At 44.5% G+C, this 12,900-nt stretch overlaps 1 protein-coding gene across 2 annotated transcripts in view; it reads left to right on the top strand.

The window, feature by feature from the left end:
- MAP2K2 (mitogen-activated protein kinase kinase 2) overlaps window positions 1-12,900 on the top strand; it is a 1,901,538-nt gene that overhangs the window by 1,418,247 nt on the left and 470,391 nt on the right. For both annotated transcript variants that reach the window (XM_044055499.1, XM_044055501.1), the window contains exon 8: window positions 4,031-4,086. In XM_044055499.1, the coding sequence (XP_043911434.1) occupies window positions 4,031-4,086 (56 nt within the window). The remainder of the gene's footprint in view (window positions 1-4,030; window positions 4,087-12,900) is intronic.

Below are 12,900 nucleotides of genomic sequence, written 5' to 3' on the forward strand. Positions count from 1 at the left end.
TACACATGAGGAAACTACAATGGTACCTAAGGAGTTTATGGACTCAGCACAGTCACAGCTTGGAAACTTTGATACCACTCATCCCATGCCTTCAAAGGGAATTTCTGTGGTGGGCTCAAGCAAGCCAGTCAAACAGGGGTTTGCCCTTCAGCAAACCAATAGCCAGCCAAACCATTACAATGGACGCTTCAGACCACGGATGGGGAGCGCACATGGAAGGAAGATGCATTCAAGGACTATGGTCACAAAAACAGCTACGCATGCACATAAACCAAAAGGAAATGCTGGCAGTGATGCATGCAATCGAGGCCTTCAAGTTATTTCTACATCAGGGCCACCTGCTAATAAGGACAGACAACACTACAGTTATGCGGTACATAAACAAGCAAGGAGGCACCCATTCCTACCCTCTTTGCAGACTGGCGATGAATCTATGGGAGCTTTCCTTGACACTCAATATACAGCTGCAATCCCAGTTTGTACCAGGAAAGGACAATATACTGGCGGACAACTTAAGCAGGAACATCATGGATGCTGCACCCAGACATCTTCCATCAGATAACACAATCATGGGGGAGACCGGACATAGACCTCTTTGCCTCCCCACACAATCATCAGCTGGAGAAATTCTGCTCAAAGACATACCACCCACAAGCATGGAAAGTGGACGCCCTCTCTTTCAGCTGGAGAACTCTAACAGTGTATGCATTCCCACCTCTTCCATTAATGACCAAGGTCTTACTGAAGATCAGGACAGAGCAGCCAAGAGTGATTCTGATAGCTCCGGACTGGACAAGACAGCACTGGTACCCATTGCTAAAGTGCATGTCACGGACAAAACCATGGCTTCTGCCGCAATGGCCACTTCTACTGACACAGCACAATTACAAAACTCTGCATTCCAACCTGAAAACATTACAGCTAGCTGCCTGGAAAATACCTTGACTCATCACCAGGAAAAGCTATCCAAGAGAGTGAAGGATATCATCATGGAAGCTCGCAGGCCTTCCACACGAAAGGCATACTCAGCAAAAATGGAAAATATTTCACACCTGGAACACCTCAAAGGGCCTAGATGCAACAGTTATGAACATGGCGTATATCCTGGAATATTTAGCAGAAATGCTCCACAAAGGCCTGTCTTACTCTTCCATTAAAATTCATGCTTCAGCAATTTCAGCAGAATACAACACTGATCCTCCTGTCTTCTCTCATCCTCTGCTAAGACAGTTTCTAAGAGGAATTAAAAACATCAATCCTCCAAGGAAACCACCACTGCCAACTTGGGACCTTAACTTCATGTTGGAAAAACTAACACTGCCTCCCTTTGAACCAGCAGCATCTGCAGAACTACAGTTCCTCTCATGGAAGACTGCCTTCCTTCTGGCCATAACCTCAGCAAGAAGAGTATCTGAGTTACAGGCCCTCATGGCAGTACAGCCATTTCTTATTTTTCATCAAGACAGTCTCATTGAGAACCAATCCTTCATTTATGCCAAAGGTGGTATCTAGGGTCTCATTAAACCAAGCTATTCACCTGCCTACCTTCTTTCCAAATCCAAAAAACAAAGGGGAAAAGCTTTTGCACACCCTGGATATACACAGACAGTTGCGCTACTACTTGGACAGAACAAAAAATTACAGAAAAACTGACCAGTTGTTTGTAGCATATGCTGCTGGTGCACAAGGAAAAGCAATTTCAAAACAGACAATTTCAAAATGGATAGGGAATTGCATTCGTTTCTGTTACTCCTTTCATGGAAAAACTGTGCCAGCTAACATTAGACCTCATTCGACCAGAGCCACAGCCACCTCCACAGCCTTCTTAAGAGGGGTGGCTACCAAGGACATTTTAGAAGCTGCTACATGGAGCTCCGTGCATACATTTTCCAAGCATTACAACTTACCTTTATATTCCAGATCCAGAGCAGGCTTTGCTACGGCAGTCCTGCAGGGCATTTTAGCTACACCATCCTTTACATAGATCCTCCACCCCCAGATTGGCTATGGTATTCTACCCATATGTGATGACTGCAGATGCATCCTTGAAGGACATAGTGCAGTTTTGTACCTACCATAAATGTAGATGTCCGATAGGTATGCATCTCCAGTCAGGGTTACTCTCCCTCCTTCCCCTCTGTGGTATTTCTTGGGTACATTCCCCTCTCATAGCTAGCTGGGGTTATCTATTATGGTGTATTTGTTTTTATATATGTATATATTTTTGTGCATGTTTGGAATTTATTGCATTTCTCCAAATTTAGCCTTCCTTAGAGGGCACCTGGCATCTGGGGCAAGAAAAACTGAGGAAGATGGCATCGGCTGACGCTTTTATACCCCAGGCGCTCTGACGTCGGGGAAGGGGCGACATCAGCAGACGCCGGACCCAGACTATGGAATCCGGCCGACCGAAGGGCTGCCTGAGGCAGGACAACCCATATGTGATGACTGCAGATGCATACCTATCGGACATCTACATTTATGGTAGGTACAAAACTGTTGAAGAAAAATAAGAGCAAAACTGATAACACCAAGAAGAGTGGTTCCAGAACCGCAAAGTGAAGACAATAGTTCGTAAAAAAGGTAAGTCCTTTATTAGTTGCCAAGTGGTAAAAATCCAAAGACAGTTGGTACAAAGCAGCAAAATCAGACCAAATGGTAAAATCCAAAGTCAGTAGGTACAGAACAGCAAAATCAGACAGCTTCGCTTGGAGATAAGCTTTTCAAGTCAAAACAGTTGCCTGCAGTGAGGCAACTGTTTAAATGAGATGTTAATTAGTCATGTTTGGTTAGAGCTGAGTTGCATTAAGAAACTGAGACTGTTTTGAGCAAAGAACAGCCAAATAAAATGAAACATTAAAATGTGCATAGGTTAAATTGACATTGCATTGTTTATACATGACTGGTAAACCAAGTGAGTGTTATGATGAAATTAAAAACTTTGCTTGACAAGCAAAGTTTTTAATTTCATCATAACACTCACTTGGTTTACCAGTCATGTATAAACAATGCAATGTCAATTTAACCTATGCACATTTTAATGTTTCATTTTATTATTTGGCTGTTCTTTTGCTCAAAACAGTCTCAATTGTTTCTTAATGCAACTCAGCTCTAACCAAACATGTGACTAATTAACATCCTCATTTAAACAGTTGCCTCACTGCAGGCAACTGTTTTTGACTTGAAAAGCATTCTCCAAGCGAAAGCGCTTGTCTGATTTTGCTGTTCTGTACCTACTGACTTTGGATTTTACCATTTGGTCTGATTTTGCTGCTTTGTACCAACTGTCTTTGGATTTTTACCACTTGGCAACTAATAAAGGTACAAAACTGTACTTTTTGGTATTTAGTTTCAGTCCATAATTTTGGTACAGATAATTTGTGTGGGACAAACCTTCCTTTAGCATGGCTAAGTCATTTAAGTATTCAGTCACTGCAAGCCAGCTTGCAGTCATCTGCAGACTTAGTCAGATAGAGACCTTAGGTATTGGCTTTTACTTTAGAAAAGTAGATGCTAAACAGGATGTCTTAGTTCCATGAATTCCTGTCAAAAGTCTCTGCACAGAAATGGAAACTATAAGTACAGTTAAGTGCTTATTGACTGGCAAGTGGTTTATTGTCATTGTTATTTCATGATTTGTAGGACAGTGCATGCTTGTGGCTGGTAGAAAGAACTTGTCTGGCTTTGAGATTACAGGCCCTTCAGTAGTTGAGGTGACATGGCATGCATTGCCACCTAGTATTTGCACGTCCTGAGAAGGAGATCTTCCATAAAATTTTCTGTACTGTGGTAGAAAAGACAAACCTGGCTGTAGTATATATGATGGATGCTTTGCTTATAGATCAACGTATTCATTGAGACTTAAACTGTTTATTTCCTAACCGAGCTGATGCATTTTCCATTTTATGGAGTGACGATTTAAGTAGTATGGATGTGTATTCTTTAGTGTTTGTAATAGTATGGCTACATAATATAATCAAAAATGTTCAAGCTGACAACCTTAACTGCATCTCTGTGTATTATTGTGCAGGTCCTGGAGTGCCAGCCATGGCCATATTTGAACTACTGGATTATATCGTTAATGAGGTTTGTAATAGCTACTGAAATGTTTCACTTTTTGGCATGTTTTTCAGTCCTGCATTTGGCACAGCAGTATTGTCCATTGCTTGACAAGTAGCAGGCTATATCGTTTGTTTTTGTAAACTACAGTTGTGCAAGTTGAATTTACCATAACAGTAGATGAATGATCACTGCTGCAGTATCCTAGCCTCAGCTATATGGGTTACATCCTGCCAAGGATATAAAGGCCAGTCAGCTTCCAAAATTTCAGGGCACCTACCACACATCCAAACTGTCAGGCAACTCAAGCTGAACTGACTAAAACCAAGTTTGGGTACAAATCCCTTCAGAGCTTTCCAAACAGTAGTGAAAGGGAGGCTGAGCTCTGAAAGGTCAGTGCTAGAAAGAACAAAAAAAATAAATGTCAACACCCTGGCATAAAATACCGACCAAAAAACAAGGGCGATGGAAGGAGGCAGCAACCTACAGCAGCGATCATTCAAACATGTACTGCTGTAGTAAGTTTAACTTACACAACCATTCTTTGTTCTTAATAATGATCACTGCTGCAGTAGCATTATGTCTATGGGTAGATTACCGTAGTTACCTGCATCTGAGAGGAGGAGGAAGAGGAGTCCAGGAACCCCTGGATATTGGTCTTAGCAGAATGAATTAAGCTGAAATTGCTTTGTAAAAGTATGTACAGAGGAGCAAGTCGCAGAGTAGCTTCTAGAATATTTCTAGAATCCAGCCCTTTCCAAAAAGGCGTAGATGAAGTCAAGACCCTTTTAGAGAGGGTCTTGCAGCTGTGTAGTATAGATTTGTTATAGTGATTATAGCAAACTATAATAGCCACACTGAGCAGAGTGGATAACAGGTGTTGACTACAACTGTTAGCTGAGATATACAAGTATCCTGTTTTTTTATTATTTATACAGATTATTGTTTCTAACAATTTATATATAGCACTTTTATTTTGTTTGCAGTTAAAAGCATTCTGTATCTTTACAACTCTTTATCTGTATAAAACTTTCATTTTGTGGCTTTCTCTAGTGCTTACTGTCTGTAGGCTATTATTTTAGCTGAAGCCTTTCTTTACCTTGGCTAGATTGTGTTAATTGTCTGCTGGCTAGTGGGGGCTGGTTCTTTTGTGCTTTTGTAAAACAAAAGCTGCTGTTCTGGTATTTAAGCCCTAACTTTGATAGGGTTTCTGTCTATACACACTGAGCAGAGTGGATAACAGGTGTTGACTACAACTGTTAACTGAGATATGTAAGTATCCTGTTTTTTTATTATTTATACAGATTATTGTTTCTAACAATTTATATATAGCACTTTTATTTTATTTGTTTGCAGTTAAAAGCATTCTGTATCTTTACAAATCTTTGTCTGTATAAAAACTTTCATTTTGTGGCTTTCTCTAGTGTTTACTGTCTGTAGGCTAATGCTTTAGTATTGTCCCCACCCTGCCTCCCTGTTGGTGTGTTGCTGTTATACTTGGTGGCTTTGCAGTTTCCCGTCCCTACTGTAAATCTGATCTGGGACACTCCTCCCAGTCTAGTGTCATTAGCTCGTTCTACCTAATACAGAGAGAACATTTGATAAGGCCTTCTGTTTCTCCTTTTTCCCTTTCAAAAAAAAAAAATTTTTTTTTTGCCTGAATCTCCTTGTCTCCTGACTGTGCTTCTCAAACATTTTGGAAATATAGAGTATATTTCAGAGCATTTATTATAACTGTAATTGCCTTAATATTGCTACAACTCAAGTGCTCTATGTTACACTGCATCCAAAGTGTTTGTGTGTTTTAGCTGCTTTTCTGTATATATAGACTTCTCTGTATATGTAGACTAGCTACTTATTCTGCTGTGTTACTTCCTCTTAAATCATTTTTCAGTTGTGCACTTGCCTTGCTTCATTTAAAAAAGTTTTAAATTGCTAATTTTGTAGAGTTTTAATTGCATTTACTGTCTAGGACTACACACTCAAGTGTGTTAGCCTTTTCTGTGTTTATTTACTGTATTATTGCATTGTTTAGCCTGTTTCAACAAAAAAAAATACTATCTTGTTTGCTCGTTTCCCACCTTTTCTAGCCAGTACATATCCCAAGCTTTGCTTGTCTGAGGACTTTATTTTCTGTTCTCAGAGCTATCCAGACCTTGCATTGGTAGAGGGAAGTCCTACTGCCTACCAGTGGGACTGGTGAGCATTGTACTACCTATCTAATGCTAGAGGAGTGGTTCCCAGCTCTGAAATTTTAATTTTATTAGCCTTTTGGGCTGATTACTATCCCTTTCAACTTTCTGACTTAAAACGCGTGTGTTTGCATATTTTTCACATTGTGCAACACTGCGAGGCTACGGTTAAACTATTCCAGGTGCCAGAAAGTCTGCTCTTCAAATTTTCCCTTAAAACTAGCTGGTTTCTCAGTAATAGCACTAAAATCTGAACCGCTGTGACTAGCACTTGCTCTAGAACCTGCTGGAAAGCACTAGGAAGCCTGAAACAGATAAAAGCACTCAGCTCTCCTTGTCAATAAGGAGAAATTAATCATAGGCACTAAACAGCCTGTAATTGCAAAGTATCTTGCAAAGGTAAGGGAAAACAGCTCTTAAACTTTACATAAAAGCACCTAAACAGGCATGTCCAAGGGTCAGCTTCCGCTGATTTCTCCTGTCCACCTGGTGAATCTGGGCATACTGGGGCAATGCGGCAACTGCCTCATGTACACAGACAATCCTCTCATCCTACCACCCAACACTACAACCTGCGAGAGATGCACTTACATAGCCAAACTGGAAGCAAAGCTCTCTCTGGCCAAGATTGTGCTAGACAGTCAAGAGGAGAAGGTTAATACCTGCATCACACCTCAAGCAACTCATAGCCCTTCAAAAACCCACACCATCAACACCCACACATAGCAACACTAAACCCACATATGTGGAGGCCCTTAACATTAACCTGCCCAAGCAACAAGGACCTCCGAAGCCGAAATGCAGACAAACACCAGTCACAACCAAAGTGACACATAGCTCACAACACCAGTGTGCCACCCAACAACAGCCCCTAAGGCAAGACAATGTACCCAACACTTTAGTCATAGGTGACTCTATAGTCAGTCACACTGATGTCCCACTCACCAGACTGAACAAGGAGAAAATTACAGTCAGCTGCCTGTCGGGTGCTAGGATCCGCCACATAATGCATGCACTCAAGTCACTCCACAACAAGTACAAATATGACTGTCATTGTCCATGCTGGAGTGAATGACTTGAGACGTACCTCCCTGGACTACATGAAAAGAGATATGGAAGAGCTCTTGGATCATGTGACCCAGGCAGGTATGACCCTAGCCCTGAGTAGCATCCTGCCTTCGCCAAGAATTATACCATAGTATAAGGACAAAATGATTAACTTCAACAATTGGCTAAGCTTCTGGTGTCATTCAAAGGGGATCCAGTATTTGTCTGCCTAGGAAGGCATGATTGACAAACCACGATGCTTTGCCAGAGATGGTCTGCACCTGTCACCCCTGGGATTCAGGTTACTGGCTAAAGCTCTTGCCACCCTTATAGTGCCTTTTTTAGGCAAGGTTCAAAGGATAAAACCACCACCGTAACAAATAGAAGCAGGCAAAATCTGAAGGTAATGCTACTCAATGCTAGAAGTCTAAACCTCAAAATGCACTCTCTCGAGGCACTCCTAAAAATGGAGAACATCAATATCTGTGCAGTAACTGAGACCTGGTTCAAGGCTCCAAAGAGAGCACCCCTGCAATACCAGGCTACAATTCTTACCACACTTTTCGGCCACAAAACCAGGACCAAAACACTAAAGGTGGAGGAGTGTCCATATTCACCAAGGATATTCACACCTCCAGGCTAGTTGCCCAACACAATGCATCTGAAATTCTCCAGGTGCAACTAACACTAGGTAAGTCTGCAATCCAAATTGTAGCTTACTACAGATCCCCAACCATGCCCCAAGATTCTCACTACACCTTTCTAAACATACTGGAAAATATTAAGGTACAACCAAACACCCTAATACTCGGTGATTTCAACTACCCTGCCATTAATTGGGAAAACTACTCAGGTACCAACTCCTTTTCCCAACAGTTCTTGGAATTCATAAATTCCAATGCCCTGGATCAACTAATCCATTGTCCCACCAGGGGCTCCAGTATCCTAGACCTGGTCATTACCAACATGGGAGATAGATGCTCCACACCAGTGGTCACCCCCTCATTGGTCATGTCTGACTATAAGCAAATCACCCTTGACATCCACATCCCACCCCCACCCCCCAGTAAGGAAACCTCCTTAAAAAACTTCTCCAAAGCCAACTTCAAGCTACTGAAGTCAGAAGTGACAAATTTCACAACACCCACGCAGACGGGATCTGGAAGTTCGACTGCAGAATCCTACACTAAGACACTGTACGAGCACATCCACTCGTGCATGAATCGTGCCATCCCAAATAGAACCAAGATGCTCTTCTCCAAAAAAAGGAAGCCAATCTGGTGGTCCCCTGCTATAAACAAACTATACAACAGAAGGAAGAAACTGTTGCAAAAAAGAGGAAAATCCCAGGATGCAAAAAACTCCCTCACCAGCCTCAGTAAGAAGCTGAGATCCCTCATAAAATCCTCTTAAGCTAGTTATGAAAATAAAATTGCCAAATATTCCAAAGACAACCACAAGGCATTCTATAGTTATGTCAAGAGTCTAAATGGCAATGCTCAGATCTGCTTTGAGTTACAACAGAATGGCATTAAATATACCGATCCCAAGGATATTGCCAATATCCTGGCAGATCGATTTAGTGCCAACTTCACCCCACTCTCACTCCCTAAAGGGCCCATCTCAATACCAAAAGATTGCCAAATTCCGATAATCACGGCCACACAGGTAGAAACCACACTCTCCAAAGCTAAGAATACAGCATCCATGGGACCAGATGACATCCCAGGCTGTGTACTACATGAACTACAAAATGAACTGGCACCTCACCCAAGTGTCATGTTTAATCATAGCCTCACCTTAGGCTTCGTGCCCACTGAGTGATGCACAGCTACAGTTATCCCGCTGCACAAGGGAGGATCCACCTTGCATCCCGGGAACTACTGTCACATCAGTCTGACAAGCCTGATATGCAAGGGCATGGAACGCATTATCATGGAACTTATAAACAAAGACATTGACAACCTTCAAACACTAGACCCCACCCAGTTAGGGTTTGTGAAGGGCCGATCTTGTCTCCTGAATCTGATTGACTTCTTCGAATCAGTCTCCAGAGCTGTGGACGAGGGTAAGGCAGTCCACACAGCCTATCTGGACCTCGCCAAGGCCTTTGACACCATCCCCCACTCTGGAATCATAGATAAACTTACTAAGCTGGGAATAAATCCCTACGTCACTCAATGGGTTGCTAACTGGCTTACTGACAGAACCCAGACAGTAAAAGTAGCCGACTCCAAATCCAGCTCCAGACAAGTGTCAAGTGGAGTACCTCAGGGTTCAGTCCTGGGACCACTCTTGGTTGGCATCTACTTCTCTGAAGTACAGGCCAACACTAAGGGACTCTGGCTAACAAAGTTTGCAGATGACTGCAAACTGGGAGCCGTTATTGAATCCCCAAATGATGTGGATATTCTACAAAAGGGCCTTACAGAAACAGATGCCTGATGCCAGAGCCATGGGCTCAAGCTTAATGCCAAGAAATGTATAGATGTTATGTGATCCTATCTCGCCTACATTCTGAATGATGGGTTCGGAGCCGATCCCTCGGCTCCGACTCGGCACGCTTATGCCAAAGAGCGAAGTCTCTTATTGGCTGAGCTTACTATATCCCAGGATGCACCACCCACAGTCCCCAGATCTCGTAACTGCAAGGACGTGGTCTCGAGCTGGCTGGGCTGAGTAGCTTTTATTAACTACTTTTTCTGTCAGTTTTTGTGCTTGTATTTCACAAAAGTATTGCTATTGCTAATTGTGTTCGATTGAGTACTGGACTTTATTGTGTGTGATTGGGTAGAGTTTGTTTTGTTCAATCCAGGGCCTTTTCGGTCAAACTCTATAACTGAACTTTTACTGTGTTAAAGTTGTTATTACACCTAAGGTTGTGTTTACACAGTTTCTGTAAGCCTTGTTTTTTGTCTAGCGATTCTACAGTGGTTAAATTTCCTGTCAGGAATTGTTAACATTATGTCTCAAGCCCCTAGGCCTTCGGCTTTAAAAATGTACTAAATGTGCTTTTAAGATGTCTGTTACTGATGACCATCTACTTTGTGTTTATTGTTTAGGGGCTAAGCACTTGCAGGAGTCATGCAGCGTATGTCACGCTTTTTCCTCTAGGGTCCTCCAGGAGAGGAAAATAAATTAATTCTTAAAGGGTTGATTAAACCCTCTTTTGAAGAAGCTTTGTCTTCCTCCGACTCCTGCCAAAAGAAAGGGCTTGGCTCCGACCAGTCCGTCGGATCCGACTGCCAAGAGACCTAGGCAGGCCTCTCCTTCGAAAGACTTGGGCGAGGTCGGGAGTCTGCCTCGACTGGCTTCGAGCCGATGGCTGGGGCATCGAGGCGGGGTCACCGTCGGCTCCACTGCTCTTGGAGCCGACAAGGGTCACCCTCAGACACTTCCTCCTCGGGCGCACCTCGGCACCGATGGAATCTGGTGTGTGTCCTCGGCGCCGATTCTCATCGAGTCGCCTCGAGCCGGTCCCCTAGTCCCTTGGGGCCGAGGGAGAGGTCTTCTCGAACCCGCTCTGTTTCCTCTCGGTCTTGAGAATGTCGGATTCTGATATAGACAGGGTGCTCCAAAGACTTTTCCAGTCCCCAGTCTTCCAAAAATTTGTTCGGGCCGACCCAGTTGGCTTCGGAGCCGATGGCCATGACCCATCCCATTGCTATTCCTCCTCCGACTGCTTCGGCTCCGTCGAGCAGGTGGGAGATCTCAGGGTCGGCTCCGACCCTTACTCCAACCCGGCCTCGCTGGACCCGAGGGTGATGTTTCGGGACCGATGCTAGCCTCCTCTCGGTGCTTGACTTCCGCTACTATCATGGCCCGGAGACTCCCAGGATTCTGGAGGTCCGCGGCTCAGAGCCATGAGGAGTGCCTTGGCCAAATCCTCTTGCCATCTCTCCGGTTTTACCAGCACCTTCCTGTCCCTGCGGAGACTGGGTCTTTGGTAGTTCCCCTGTCTGTGGCCAGCGGAGCCCCGAGGCCTGAGGTTACCCCAGTTCCTGAGGGTTTTTCGGAGTCATCTCCAGAGGAACCCCAAGGAAGAGATCGGATATGGATGATGCAGAGGGTGATGATGTCTCCTTTGCAGACATCTTAGAAATCCTCAAACAACGAGGCGGCTGGATGTCCAAACCCCCTCTGCAGACCGATCAGTGCTCCTCAAGGCCTTTGGGGCTCAGCCTCCTGGGTGTCTCCGCCTCCCCGATAGCTTCTGGATTTAGTTTGTCGAAGGGCGAAGAAACGGATACTGTGGAACCAGTCAAACAAATTCTTATCTGCCCCCAGAAGGAGCGTCCTTAAAGGCGTGGCTGTAGATGCCATGGTGGTGGCATCTGCTACACAGCAGGACGTGGCGAGGGCTTCACGCCCATCCATCCTCCTAATAAGGAGTCTAGGAGTATGGATAGGTGCAGGGGCACCCTGACTTTACCTTAAGGTCTCTGAATTATTTGGCACATTTTACTAGGCTTCAGAGGGATCTGGTCAAGGAGTTGTCAGACTCCCTCTCGGGTAGCTAGCCCAGTCCGTTAGCTCTCAGTTGGCTATCCTGACGCCAATTGCTAACTTCGCCCATGAGGCTCATATCCTATGCGGGCGAGGGGCGGTAGAGCGCAGCTCAAGTCTTCCTTCCCTTTGATGGGTCCTCATTGTTTGGACCGTGAGCAAGAGGAAAACGAAAACGTTATCTTATTCCACCCAAGGCCAAAGGAGGGGGGAAAATTCGGGAAAAAAAATCAAAGTTTTTCTCCCAACAGCAGGAAGATTCCCGTCCAGAGCAGAGAGCGCGAATTTTTTTCAGAGACGCCGTTCCAGAGGCGGCAGAGGCCCTCTGGAGACGCGATAATTCTGGAACCCTTGAGGTCTTCAGGACAGATGGGTGCTTCGATAATTGCTGAGGTTACACCATCCCATTCAAATACTCACCCCGTCCAAAAGAATCCCGGACCCACCACCCAGTCAAAGGGAAATACAGCCCGGAAGCTTCCAAAGCTGCTACAAAAGGAGTCATCCAACCGGTCCCCACAGACCTTTAGTGCCAAAAGACATATTGGATCTCAGCAGACTGAACCTATCCGCTCACCTGAGGAGCCTTGATTCCAAAGGTTTCCCTATCTCGACGGACTGCTCCTGACTGCCACCACCAGGCATCCCACCGCCTCCTGGGGTGTTTTCCTGGGATTACATTCAATTGGTCAAAGTCTGTCTTGCTGCCCTCTCAGCATAAAAGTTTTATAGAGCAGAGATAGACTCAAGATTGATGCGTGTCTTTCTTCCGCCGAAGGATCCCCCTCCTTAGGGCCAAGTTCAAGCTCTGATCTTGCCACGGGTACTTTAGTTCCCTCTAGCAAGGTTACATGAGGATTCTCTGGTGGCTCTTATCCAACTCAATGGACCTTCCCCTCAATCATCACATCATGATTACGAAATATGCAAAAAGACCTCGCGCTGGTGGCTTGTTCTCCCCTCAGCGGTTACCCCTGGCGACAGATGCCTCCCAGATAGGGTGGGGGCATTGTCTGCTCTTCTCCCACATCAGCGATTGGAATGATGACAAGTTCCTTCCTCAACAACATGTCGGTGGTTTGGTCCTGAACAAACA

This window comes from Protopterus annectens, chromosome 13.part0 (assembly GCF_019279795.1).
Source record: "Protopterus annectens isolate FY-2018-M chromosome 13.part0, PAN1.0, whole genome shotgun sequence".
Lineage (NCBI taxonomy): Eukaryota > Metazoa > Chordata > Ceratodontiformes > Protopteridae > Protopterus > Protopterus annectens.